At 36.3% G+C, this 12705-nt stretch overlaps 1 protein-coding gene across 1 annotated transcript; it reads right to left on the bottom strand.

Moving 5' to 3' along the window:
• Positions 1–1738: 1738 nt before the first annotated feature.
• LOC132061243 (protein CANDIDATE G-PROTEIN COUPLED RECEPTOR 7-like) lies at positions 1739–3281 on the bottom strand. The gene has a single exon (XM_059454092.1). The coding sequence runs from the start codon at positions 3279–3281 to the stop codon at positions 1950–1952; it is 1332 nt and encodes a 443-aa protein (XP_059310075.1). The 3' UTR covers positions 1739–1949.
• Positions 3282–12705: the final 9424 nt, after the last annotated feature.

Genomic DNA, 12705 nt, shown 5'->3' on the forward strand with positions numbered 1-12705 from the left:
CTTGATGACATAAAGAAAAAAGTTCCACATTTTTGGAGATGAAGAATATGTTAAAATGGAAAAATAAGATGAAAAATATATTTTCATCTCTATATTTGAGTATTTTCAAGGGTTTGTGGGGATATCAATTCTTATGTGAATCAGGCTAATGGAGTAATCAATTTGATTTCAAACTCCATTAGTTTAATTCTATAACGTGAGTTAAGTTACAGGAATAATAGGAATATGCTCCTAATGCGTGTTGAGGAACGTGTCTAGTAGTAATAATAGGATAATAGTACTAATTTATGTTGAGTAATTTGGGTTAGGTCTAAGAAGTATGTTTCATGAGAAATAGGATTAGAAATTATTAGGGGTATAAAAGTAGTTCAATATTTGTAGAATATTTTAGTCAATCAACATTTATATTCATGCTTTTAAAATAATACTAGTCTCTAGGAACATACCTCACATTTTATTTCCTGTCAACCATAACAAATGTTAGGAAATGTTATTTGAAATTATATGGAGTATTAGTTATTTTATGAGTACAGAAATAATATCTGATCATATCCACGTAATACTTCATTACTTCTCATTAAGATATTGTTTTTTGGTACATATCCTTTATATTTTTACCTATGTGGAAAAATATATTTAAAAAACAAACAAAAAAAAAGGCAGTCCGGTGTACAAACATCCAGCTTTAACAGGGTCCGGGGAATATGTTAGGACTAAAATTATCCAACTTAATTGAGAAATAGTAGTAATAATTTAGAAGAAAAATGCAACCCGACATTCAATAGAGAAGGAAGTACTGGAATCCTTTACTACTTACTCGGGACGTAATTTGGTGTTTTGCATTGATATGCTCGTCTAGCATGTATTTGTGCTCACCCCATAAATAGTACTTAGATTTCCCTTAACTATGATATTTAATAAGAATTTTAAAGCATATAAATAATATGAATTGAATCCTAATGGAAATTAACTTCAGTAAAAGAATACGAGTCCAGGTAGGTATCCAGAATACAATTGTCTCTTTTGAGGAAATACTTTAATTATTCAAGAGACGTGATTAGAATTTCAATTGAATTTGAAGTCCTAGTATATTACAAAAAAATTAATATTACAATATTATCCTATATGAAATTATCTTTTAGATAAAATTTCAACTTAAAAGGGTATAAAGGTTGTTCAATATGTGAAGGATATATTGGTCAACCAACATTTATATTCATGCTTTTAAAATAAGATAGATAGATAGATAGATAGATAGATAGATAGATAGATAGATTAGGTAGATCGATTGATCTCTTCATTTGAAATTCACCGCATAAAAGACTCTAGAATATTCTTCTTTATATAGTAAAAATTGTCTACCGCTATATTCTTTACGTGTTGTTTCATGTTAATAGCTCATTAGGTAGTATCTTTTTATATACTTTATTTAAGTATCATTTATTTTTCCTTTTTAATCTTAAGAAAAATGATCAAAAAGGAAAATGTACCGCTTCATGCGTAAAAATGATACGGTCGAAAAATTATCTTTTTGTGACACAAATTTCGTATTAAAATATTTTGGAATAAACAAAAACGCACGTTCCCACAACTAATATATATCAATAACACTTAGCTTTTCTACTCCATTTAGAATTGCAGAAGTCGAGTTAAAATCGAGCGGCATAGCTATCAGCTAACCAAATGAAAAGACATCATTAAAGAAAAATAACACAATATATCATGTTGTTTCACTTATCTAACTTTTTATTCTTTTACTTTGCACATGTAGTAGTACGTCATCTTTCGAAAAAAATGCATCACAACATGGAAATTTTTTCTATAAGAACTTAATGTATTACCAAAATTGCAGATTCTACAAACAATAAGTGTCCAGAAAATTAGAAGTAAACATGACATAAATGTTCATTGTACAATTTTACTTGTGAGCAGGTCCACCTAGGTTCTTCTTAAGCATCCTCCTCCTCCTCATCTTCATCGTCCTCTTCTTCTTCTTCATCATCATCATCTTTGTGAATAGCCAAATATGGATTTTTCTCAATTGGCTGAAAATTGTAGAATATGAACATATAGAACATGAAGCTTGCACCTTCAGCAGCAACAACATTAACCCATTCATTCATGTAAGTCACTACACTTTCAATCATAGCAATCCCAAACCTAGTGAAATACAAGTACATAATCAAGACAACATAAAAGTGCCTAAAAAGTGTTAACTTCTTGAGATTTTCAGCTGCTTTTCCATCATTCTTGGATGCCTGTCTAAGGCTTTTAATGGACCATAAAATTGGGACAAGTACAATGCAACAACACATAACATCTATCAACAAGAACATCTCATTCCATACTAACCAATGCTTCTCAACAGGCCCGCCTTCAGTTATCACAATCGAAGCTATATTTTCGAACACTTGTAAGGGGATTACGAACATCAAAACCTTTTTTTCGCGGTCGTGGAGGAAAGGTTTCAAGAAAGACCAACCAGTTCCAATAAGGACAATGACAGTGAAGAGCGTTACACCTTTCAAGAATCCAAAAATATAAAATGCCACATCCCAACCGTGGGGCTTCCCTGTATTTCTAATGTACATTTTGTCTTCTGAAGCACATATCATCTTCAAAGCCTTGAAAACTAGCAACATAGCCATGATCAAATGGATCTTGTGAACAATTTTCCTCTGTTTAAAGCAAATGAATCCCCATATGCCCAAAAACGCAAAATATACAATGAACAAAATGAAATAGAATTTAGGCAATGGAGTCTGACCAGCTGGAAGAAAATCTTTCTCCCCATTATTATTCACATTGTACATTTCAGTATGTACATTCATTGTCACAAGAAATTCCTTTTGGCAATTACCAAATATCAAATTATACTCATCAGGCTCGTCGATCGTGGTTGATGTGCTGAAGGATGAATCAGGGCCAAGCTTGTCAAATCTGAAGACAAGATTTACATACTTACTAGATAAAACACAAAAGTTCTCTGTGTACATGGACTCGTTCAAGAGTCGTGGGAACGATACATCTCTAACAAGGCAAAATCCCATGGAAGAAGGATAAAGCTTTGCAGCTGGTTCATCTGATCTCCAAGAAACATGGTCTAGAGAAATGGTTACATGCCCATCAGGGGCAAAACCAAATCTCTCTATCAATATTATTTGCCTAGAATCATCAACAATATGTGTATTCTTGATTTCACATGCTGAAAACTTAAAGCTTGATATTATGAACAATACTTGTAGGAGCTTTAAACATCTAAGATAGTTGAGATATTCCATTTGGTTTTGATATCTATTGTTGTTACTTAGAAATTCTTATAGCATGCTAGCACTAAGATATTTATTGCATAATAGAGGGTAAGATGATAGAGAAATTGTTTTAGTTCTCTCTTATAAGTACAGATGTTTGGATTTGTAAAATTGAAATGGTGACAAATGACAATGTAAAGCAAGTGTATTCTCGTATGATCTAATTGAAGGAGCACAAATGCACCATTTTTAATTACTTGACTAATCACTCTTACTACTGTCTTTTAGCAAAATTTTCAGCATTACCACGAATGAAGTTAGTATAGAATTTCAAATTTAATAGATCCGAATCAATAGGGCCTGATTCGACTCCTTATTTAGAGAAAATAAATGAAAGGTAGTTAAAGGAATTTTCTAAATAAGAACTACTACTACATTTCATTTTAAGAGTAAATTTCATTTAACCTCCTCAATCTTTTAAGTTTGGAATACAATATTCTTTCACCCTTTATTCATGCATTCAAAAGGGTGAAAGAAAACCCCTAAAACTCAGAATTGTCTCAAAATGAGATAGTCGGCGTCCAAGTTTTCAATGTTCAAATTGTAACGACCCAACCGATCGTTTTGAGTTTTAGAACCTTTTTTTTTATTTGAGACTTTTCGTAGGTTCATTTGATAATTTTATGACTTGTAAGTATGGATGCATGGGTCCAAAGGGACTCGAGGACATTTTGGAGCACATAAACTTTAATTAGTGGCCTTAAGTTCATGGAGTTGATCAAAGTCAAAAGTTCGAGTAACCGCGCTTGGATTCATGATTTAAAGGTTGCGTAGGTCCCTATGATGAATTTAAAATTCTCTGTAAAGTTTAGTTGGAAGTCGATATGTTTGGTTGGGTTTTTGCAACAGGTGTCTATTTAGTGGTTTTTGGCATCACCCGTCTTATTTCAAGTATGTGAGGTCCAAATGAGAATTCGTTTGTCGGAAGAAGTTTGTAAAGATGTTTAACCATGCTCTGCAATTTCGGTTAAATTTTGATGAGTTTCGTATGGGTATTGGACGTGTTTGGTGTTTTAGCATTGTTCTAAACAAAAATGCATAACGACTCAAAGGTCAGTTTTTCGTTCTAGAGATCAGAATTTAATTTTGAGACTTCCAGGAGTTAGAGAATAATTTATAGGATAGATCTTAAATGTTTGGTGTAATTTCGACAAATCTCGCACGGATTTTTATCTCAAAAACATAAAAAATAAATCTTTAACGAGCAAAAATGATACTCCCTCCATCCCAAAAAGATTGTCTTACTTTCCTTATTAGTTTGTCCCAAAAAAGATTGACACATTTCTATATTTAGAAACAATTTAACTTTATGAGATGATTTATAACCACACAAATATCTAAGACTAGTTTTGGACTACACATATCAAAAGTCTTCCTTTATTTCTTAAATTTAGTGTCAAGTCAAATTAAGACAATCTTTTTGGGAGGGAGGGAGTATCATATTGAGCGAACGAGCTAAGAATCATGGTTCAAAGATTTCAATAGATTTGTAAGGTGATTTTGTATAATATTAGAAATGTTATGTAGAAGGATGTATTATGTGCATATAAAAAGAATTGGCCAAACCCATCGACAGACACTTGTGGTCGTCCACTTCTTTCACTTGAGCACCTAAAGTGACCCTTGTTCCATTTAGATACTTCAGGTGGGTTATTCCTATTCCACTTAGACACTTTTTGCACCGTTATCGGAGCAAAACCAACACCAAAGGGGGCGCCACCTCATTGCACATCCAACCAGCCCAAAAGCCCCAATTTTTAATGGTCAAAACTCCACGAATTTACAAATTAGTAAATTTACAATTAAAATGAGTTGGCACAATTTAATTGAGTTGGCACAATTTAAATGAGTCGGCACAATTTAATTGGCCACTTAATCCACGTAGAGACGATCGGTGTTAGTTTTGCTCTGATAACAGTGCAAAAAGTGTCTAAGTGGAATAGGAATGACCCACCTGAAGTATCTAAATGGAACAAGGGCCACTTTAGGTGCTCAAGTGAAAGAAGTGGACGACCACAGGTGTTCGTCGATGGGTTTGGCCAAAAGAATTTGATACAAAGGTAAATAAAGAAGAAAAACATAAAGAAATAAATGATCCTACCACAAATTTAAGAATAATGACATTAGAAACAAGAGTAAATGAATTAGAAAAAAAGACTACAGAAATTAGAAAAAGAAAAAGAAAAAGAAGAATGTGACGAAACTGAAGAAATAATTCCAACTAACACAAGACCAATAATTAGATCTCTTAAACCAATACCAGAAGACTATCAAGAAGAATTAATGAGTGTAGAAGATTATGAGGCACTAGTATGTAATGAAGATAAGAAATTAGGAATAATAAAGATACTTGCAAGAATAAAAATAGATGACTATGAAATAGAAATACTAGCATTAGTAGATTCGGGATGTACAAAGTGCATAATAAATAAAAGAGTAGTTCCACCAAATTTAATAAATTTTTTAGAAAAACCAATTGCAGCTATGCAAATGGACAGAACACATAATATATATATATATATATATATATATATATATATATATATATATATATATATATATATATATATATATATAGCATTATGTTCATAAAGCATATATCGGCTTTGTAAATACATGTTCGAATTTTACAAGCCTAGTTACAAGATGGATAAAATATGAGTAAGAGATCTAAATATAAATGTAGACTTTGTCATAGGATTAGATTTTATGTTACATAATAATGGTAGTTGTATGATTACAAGAGATGGAGTGATTTTCTTAAAATATATCACTCATACACCACTACAAACTATCAAAGCTGAAACAAGAATAAGACATACGAAAATTCAGACCGCAGACCATGTAAACCTGCAAAAGAAAAAAGATAATTGCTGTAAAAATTGTGAAGGCAATAATACATGCTGTAAATAAAAAACAACACCAAAGAATTTAATTCTACAAGAAAATGAAGATGTATTAGAAAAAGGCTATACTTTGATAGATGTAGGAACAGAGTTATAGAATTTTAAAACAGGAATAGAAAGAATAGGAGCAATAAAAAACCAAAAAGATTTAGATAATATAATAAAAATATTAGATAAGATAGAAATAATAGGAGAAAAGCCTCTAAAACATTGGTAAAATAATAAGATTGTATGTAGATTTGTGACGACCCGTTTCGTCGTTACTTTGAAATTCGAGAAAACCTGCAACTTCGGCTCTATAAAATGTCTTCGACTCAGTCATACTTTGGAAATTTCTAACTTGATTAAACCCATCGTGCGCATCGCGTGAGAGTACTGAAATTTGGGCCACCAGCCAGTGGAACCGTCGCAGCGGCTAGTATGCCGCTATAGCATCAGCGTTGTAGCGTTGTGCTTACCGCCGAAGCGGTAAAGTTGATTGACCAAAGTACCGCCACAGCGGTTGATATATAGCCCTAGTGGTGCCGCCGAGGCGGTTCTCAGACCGCTACGGCGGTTACGTTCAGTGATTTATTTAAGAGTTCATTTCGAGATTTGACCCCATTTTCTCAAAACCCTAAAGTCCAGCCGCCCCTCAAGCCTTTTTGGGAGCTTAAATTCATATCTTCTTAGGGATTGTAACCTTCCTAACTCCTTCTAATCCCTTCTTTCACATAGTAAATTGTTCCTAAGGTCTTTACCTAGAGAGCTAACAAAATGGGTATCACTAATTCTTGGACTTGGAAGGATAAATGGTTAGCATGTTCTTAATATGGATTTTATTGATTTAATCTCTCACGTTCATCACCGTAGAATGGTTGCTAACTTAGATTCTCATCTTCTTCCTAAAATTGTAAATAGGTTTCTTCCATAAATCTTAGAAATGGTTTTCTTGTGAATAGAGTTAAAAATGGTGACTTTACCAAGCTAGTGGATTAAATGATTGTCTTATTCATGAATGTAGGTTAATAAATCACTTAGCTCTTATTATGATGAGAAGAGAGTTCATTTAGTGATAAAGGCCTAGAAAATCTAGAGATGTTCTAAATCCCCAACTTTCCTTATCAATCCGAATCTCTTATAAATGCTCTAATGGTGAGTCCTATATTTGTGTCTCATGATTGTATCAAGTTCTTTCGGGCGGATTACAACGTGATGAACAATTGAAGATCTACTAATTTTCGTGGCACCCGCTAAGCCTCGAGGTAGGTTACGGCTTCCCTTTCGGTAGACTCCGGTTAAATTTACGTATTCATGTACTACAGGGAAACGGAGAATGCATGTATAGGATTTTGGAGTTGGGATGGATTCTTAGGATGGTACTGTTGTGTGATTGTGTGTTCGGGCTTGTGGCCTATAGACTTCTTAGGTTCGTGTGTTGGTTTTTCCTTGAGTATTGGTGGGCTTTATGTGACTTGGAAGATTAGTTGTGCGGTACTTGGCTTACTATGTCCCTTTGATGAGGAGTTCCCATATGATGCGCATAATTTGTTCTATGCTATTAATAGTGAATCTTAATTGGTAACGACACGGATAAAATGTACCAAGGATCGCGAATTGATTCTAGACTGTATATTAGTGATGTCTTGTAAGTAGAAAGTGAAATTATCATGTATTAATGTGGATAGGCAGTAAAAGGAGCGTGGTAATATTGTTAGGTGGCTTGTGCATGTTGATTATCGGAGACTATTGATATATCTTGTTCATGAGATTGTGGTATCTTACTTGTTAATTCTTGATATGAGGATAGTATTCTATATGTAGCCTTTCCATGATATTGTTAGTGTATCCATGCTTGGTTATTGATCTGATCATTAATGCTAACTCATACATTGCAACCATTCTTATCCTTCATGGCATTCTGTTGATATATTGATGATACTTGAGGAAACATTGTGATGAGCTGGGCTCAGTTTGGATGAGAGTGACGTGAGGTCCGATATCCAATTGTTGTTCCGGAATTGTGGTTGAGTGGTAGCGGTATCCAGGCTGTCACCGAACCTTGAGGTACATGGACGCCGTGGGTCCTCCATGGGTTGTGCTAATGAAAATCCTTCGTGGGCAAAGATCCGGAGTCTCGTTCGTCTATTGGGCTAGGATCCGAAACTAGTGGTATATGGACTTCGCGAGTCCATATGGGCTGAGCTACCGAGACGTCAATACTTCCGTCCGGAGCACATGTGTACACAACATTGCATTACATTTTATATACATTTCAAACATTTAATGCATCGCATTGCACTTGTCTTCTGTTGTGATATTCATGTGATGTACTTGTGTTTATGGATTCGGATTGTATTATATGGATTGCAACGAACCGTTTGGTCGTTATAGTCTTTCCGACACTTTTGCCCCTTTTCGAGCTTGGTTAGCTTACTTTTGACCCGAAGGGACCGTTGACACGCTTACCAAGGTGGCTAGATTTGATTCAGGCGACCTTTTGTGAAATTTGGGCTTAAAGCGAAAAAGAATTGACTCAAAGTTGACTTTTGTGTAAACAGACCTTTTTTGGAAATCCGTCGATTTCGAGAGGTCCGGATGGCCGTTTAGACCTTGTGTGTATATCTGGTTCGGTCCCTAATGCACTCAGATGCATTTTGGGACTTAGGTTGGGAAGTTGGAATTAAGTTAGGTTGGGAAGTTGGAATTAAGGTATCGGGTTGACTCGGTCAACAAGACCTCCGGTGGGAATTTTGTGGCCACGATCGCGTTCGTAGCGTGTTTTTATGTGTGTCTGTGCATGTGATTGGTGAGCAGATGACCTCGAGAATTAGTCGAAAATTTGAGTTAAAGTGTGAAACTTGGGAAAGTTTCTGATGTCTGGTGCCCGCTTTGGCGGCACTAGCACCGCGACAGCGGTACCTGATACGCTCAAATTATACTTTTTAATAGTGTAAAGCGGACGATGTCAAATATAGTAACCCAACAAGGTTGGGGTCGAATCTCACAGAAAATATGGTGTGAAAAGTTTACTAAATAAGTGTTATACTAATCTTGCGGTCCGGTGTATTCCAGAAAAAGGGTTTAATAGTTGTTTTGGTTTGTGGACTAATTTAAAGTGAATGGAAAATTAAAGTTGTAAATATATAGGTAAAAAGAACCAAGGTTGTGTCCCCGTCAGATAAAGTGTATGATCATGGGTATCGATCTTGATATACTTCTAATGAATCGTTTGTATGGATGCACTTAACCTCCACGTGAATCTAGACTATTTCCCAATAAGAAAAGATTATTTCTTTCTATACTTTTTCCAAAGATAAGAAAGTATGCATGAAGATCGGTTAATTATGCCAAGTAAATTCCTCTTATCCCTATGTGAATTTATTAAACAAGGTTTAAAGCCTTGAGTTCTTGTTATTTGTTCTTACCGAACCCTAGTTATTTTCCCAAATAAACTAAAGTTTATGGTGTTAGCTAATGTTTGCAAACACTAACTATATGATGAAAACGAAGAACAAATAAACCCTAACAATCCATTATGCGTATATCATTCACAATTCCCAATCACACAACACCTATCCTTGGGTTCACAACCTTAGTAAAGGTGTTTAGCTACTCATGGCAACAAGAAAATAATAAAAGATTGAAGATTGCATAATTGAATTTTGTATTGAACTTACGAATAAAACTTGAAAGTAAACGAATGTAATTGTCTGGAAACCTTCAATTGTACTAAAACCCAAAAGTAATTACTGCAAGGCTAAAACTCCAGATGTCTGAAAAATAAAACCTAAACAGGCATTTATACAAGTTAAACTCGGACTAATTAATCCCAATCTTGTTCCAGGTTGGCTTGAACTTTGACAGATCGTCGTTGTGCTTCTATGATCGTCAACATGTCGACGTGCATGGCGATCATTTGATGACAGATTTTCAACTGGCAGGACTTCAACCGTCTTTGCACTTCTACGGCCGTCGATCATGTCGATAGTCTGATGCACTTTACACTTTGTAGGATGTTGATCGATGAGGTAACTCGACGGACCGTCGAGCATGTTGACGGCCCGTCGAACCTCCAGCTCTGCATGTTGTCGAGCTTCCTCGGCTGCAGGATCTCTCCTTGCAATTCGACGATCCAAAACAACTGCATATTAGTACTGGACACTTGAATTTCTTGTTTTTCTCTTGCCGAGCATTCTAACTTCGAAATACCTGCACAACACATAAAACATATCAAACTAACACAAACTTACTCGAAAACAAGTACAACTTAGATAAAAAGCATTAGATGTGCCAAAATTCTCGGCAAATCAACACCCCCAACTTAAAGTCTTTGCTTGTCCTCAAGCAAGTCAACTAACAGACTCAATCTACAAATATCTCGATATTACAAAGTAAAACTGTCTACAGTGGTTGTGGTAATTAACTTCCGGCGTATCATAATTAATCTCCCCCCAATAAAGATAAAACCAATCAAGGACTCGTTGCAACTAACAATGAGGCTTCAATTTATGACATCTAGTTATCACAGAAGCCATAGCACACACGAATCAAGACTTACAGAAAATCAATCACTTAACAAATTCTCATGCCCTCACAAAGACCAAAGAATGTCCCAACATATAGGTACACATGGAATGGTACAAAAGACAAAGGAGAAGAGAAACACTCACACTCACAAAGAAATTCTCTAGCTAACATGCAAATACCATAGGCTTGCCCTTATTTTCGCACTTCGACTTTGGACAAGTTTCACGTGATCACACTAGGACTTTTTCGTGGTTGTAATGTAGGCTCGAGGACGGCATGTATATTTGGATAGCGGTGACTCACCCTCCTTGAACACTACACTTTATTCTTTTCTTTTACCCTTTTCGCCTTTTGTTTTATTCCCCTTTTCTGTTTTATTGTCTCGGTGTGGTTTTATTGCTACTCTACTTCTATGTACTTTTTTTTTCTTTGTTTTCTGTTTTTTTTTTCTTTCTCTACACTTACCACACCGATGTCTTTTAACTAGGCAATTCACTTCTACCCCACTTTAGGCTTACGCCTCATGTTCCCCTTATTCTACCTATCACCCCTAACTTAGGCTTTTAGCCTCAATCTTATTATTTTAGTGCCAAGGAGGAACCGGGTGCAAAGAGAGGGATATTCAGAACAGGTATCGGCTTATTACGGCTAGTCAAAGAATAGGTTTTAAGGCTCAAAATGGCTAACAAGGGATATTAATCTACGGGTAGGCTTATATTTAGGCTAAAAAGGGGTTCCTAACACAAACAAGGCCTAAGATCATTTCACAGCTTCATTTATCTTCAGAATGCAGGCACGACTAACCATGCAAGTTCTAGATTACATACACAACTAAAGAATATATCTACAAAACCTCACAACACATGGCATCAGAATTGTCAACACACTAGTCTCCCCACTAAAATTCCGCACACAAGGTAACTCAATAATCTAAATGTCAAACAAAGAAGCATGCATGTCAATTAAACAACCAAGTCCAAGTTTTCAGAAAAATCGGAGGGGGGCACTTTTTTCTCAAATCAGAACAAGACAACCCTAAGTTAATCAAACCACCACCACATAAGTCAAACTTACTCTATTTTATCTAAACATGACCTAAACATTCCAGGTTCAACAGAAAATAAACCCCTCAGGAAAAGAACCATGGCAAAGAAAAGCCGAGGGGGTCCTAAACACATATCTACAATATAAACAAATCAAATACTCCCACCCCCAACTGAAAAAGTCTGCAATGTCCCCAATGCAGTAAAAGTAAAACAAGGGAGTAGGAATACCTATGGCGCACTAGGCGCTGCTCATCTCGCGACTCATCGGTCTGCGAGGCATCAGGTGGTGCAACCACACCCGGGAAGAGAGTATCGCGGGCCGCATCGCCAGTGAATATCCGTAGCAATCAGACAGGGAGTACCCGTAGTCGCCGACACCGGAGCAGTGGCGGCGGGAGGTAGCAATGGTATCCCAACTGGAGCACTGCTCGAAGTGGCTCCCGTGGTCCCAAAAGGGAGATTCTTCACAAAAGATCTCTGAATGGCCTCTGCCATGTGCTGCTCCTCTAGACTCGAACCCCTCGGCCGAGTACTCTCTCTCACCTCCTCTATCTCTTCCTCCTCATCAATGACTACTCTCTTTCTCTTTCCCCGACCACCCGCCGCGGTAGGCGCAACTAACTGCACCACTGGAAGCTCCTCCTCAATCTCTGCCGCAACAGATGGTGGGGCTGCTACTAGGCTCGGGTCACGAGCCTTTAACAATAAAACATCAGCCTTAAGCTACTCTAACTCTGCCCTCAAAGCATCAGTGGAAGTGGTCGGGCGGGCCATCTCCAATGCTGTCAATCTTATCTCAAAACTATCCAGCCGAGCTGACAGTGTCGACCTCAGAGGCTCTACAATCTCATCCACTCGCTATCTCACAAAATCATCGAGCTGGGCCACTATGACCTTCGACTGCCGATCCGCTGTAGTCGCCTGTTTTGTAAA

This window comes from Lycium ferocissimum, chromosome 6, assembly GCF_029784015.1.
Source record: "Lycium ferocissimum isolate CSIRO_LF1 chromosome 6, AGI_CSIRO_Lferr_CH_V1, whole genome shotgun sequence".
Classification (NCBI taxonomy): domain Eukaryota; kingdom Viridiplantae; phylum Streptophyta; class Magnoliopsida; order Solanales; family Solanaceae; genus Lycium; species Lycium ferocissimum.

Excerpts from the sequence above, each read along its gene's own strand:
- LOC132061243 (XM_059454092.1), bottom strand. The coding sequence starts at position 3,281 with ATGGAATATCTCAACTATCTTAGATGTTTAAAGCTCCTACAAGTATTG.